General features: G+C 50.9%; 1 protein-coding gene across 1 annotated transcript; it reads left to right on the top strand.

Moving 5' to 3' along the window:
• Nucleotides 1–70: 70 nt before the first annotated feature.
• On the top strand, nucleotides 71–1194 carry VOLCADRAFT_101311 (uncharacterized protein; the record flags this gene model as incomplete). Its single annotated transcript, XM_002959743.1, has 3 exons — nucleotides 71–214; nucleotides 711–832; nucleotides 922–1194. Coding segments are annotated over 3 exons (537 nt in total), but the record flags the coding sequence as incomplete, so codon positions are not given.
• Nucleotides 1195–1228: the final 34 nt, after the last annotated feature.

The following is a 1228-nucleotide window of genomic DNA, read 5'->3' as shown; positions in this document are numbered from 1 at the left end:
ACAGCTCCTTCCACAGTGTCTTTGGACCAGGGTGCCACACGCTTCTTTGCTGCACTGCGTACTGTCGCAGTGCCGGATGCTGGCAATCTGCTCACTGTGGGCAGTGGCGACGTGTCTTTCCTACTTCACAACCCAAACTACCAGCTGTATGTTCGGAAGTGCTATCCGGACCTCTTCTATGCCCTCTACGAGTCGACAAGCAAGAAGCATGTCGGTGAGGCCCACCTCTTTCTCTGCTTTTACCTGCCAGGCTACCAGTGTGTACAGTTAGGACCCAATGCACATGGTGACTGCATCATCATCATTGTATGCACCATTGTGTGTTCTTGATGTGGGTTGAGATGTACATGAGTCAGTGGGTGGGAGACAGCTTGTGTTCTTTAGACATGTAAATGACTAATGGCTGGCACTGGCCTGCTACACTGCTGGCCCCTCTCCTGTCTGTTGAATGAAGCACCCACCCTTACTGGCACACCGGGTCGGGTATGAGGGACTCTACTTATCCCAACCTGCCATTTTGCCAGGATGGTCTCTAACAATATGGATTCTAGTTGAATATTGCCCTCGAGAACAAGCAATGCATGGACAGTTTTTTTATAAGCACCAGAGCCCTTCTGCAAAGCTATGCCTGTGTCCTGCTGCTGTTGATCATTCACTCCACTCACTTGATGACCAAGGCCACCCCCTTGCCCTTGTGTGTTTTGTTGCAGTTACCGGGACGCCTGGGATTGGAAAGAGCTACTTCTTTTATTACATGCTGTTGCGGCTGCTGCACAGCCCATCGCCACCGCCCTTCATCCTTTGGGAGCACTACGGATTTCCTGGTGTAATGGTGGGTTACCCCTGTACTGTGCTGTATCTGTGTGCTGGTGTAGAAGCGTCTTGACATTTTTCCTTTTTTATGCCCTTTCTGGTCACCAGTGGTGCTACATGCATGAGACAGGCCAGGTCCAGTATTCCAGCAATGGCCGTGTGGCTTTCTTGGAGGCGTTCCGCAATCCCGAGACCTGGTGGGTTCTAGCTGCACAGTGCAGCACACTGATAGTGTGCTACAGGGTGCCATACATACATACCCCCGTCCAGGACATCCAGGACATCCCAGCCATTTCCTTTGGCCTTGCTTTTGGTAGGGGAATGGTTGGGATTTACTTAATAGCCTTTGCCCTAGCTGGGTTTTGTTCAGTTGGGACTTGATAATACACTTTGAGCTCATTATCACTGCAACACC

This window comes from Volvox carteri, assembly GCF_000143455.1.
Source record: "Volvox carteri f. nagariensis unplaced genomic scaffold VOLCAscaffold_673, whole genome shotgun sequence".
NCBI lineage: Eukaryota > Viridiplantae > Chlorophyta > Chlorophyceae > Chlamydomonadales > Volvocaceae > Volvox > Volvox carteri.
This window is presented reverse-complemented; position numbering and strand designations above follow the sequence as displayed.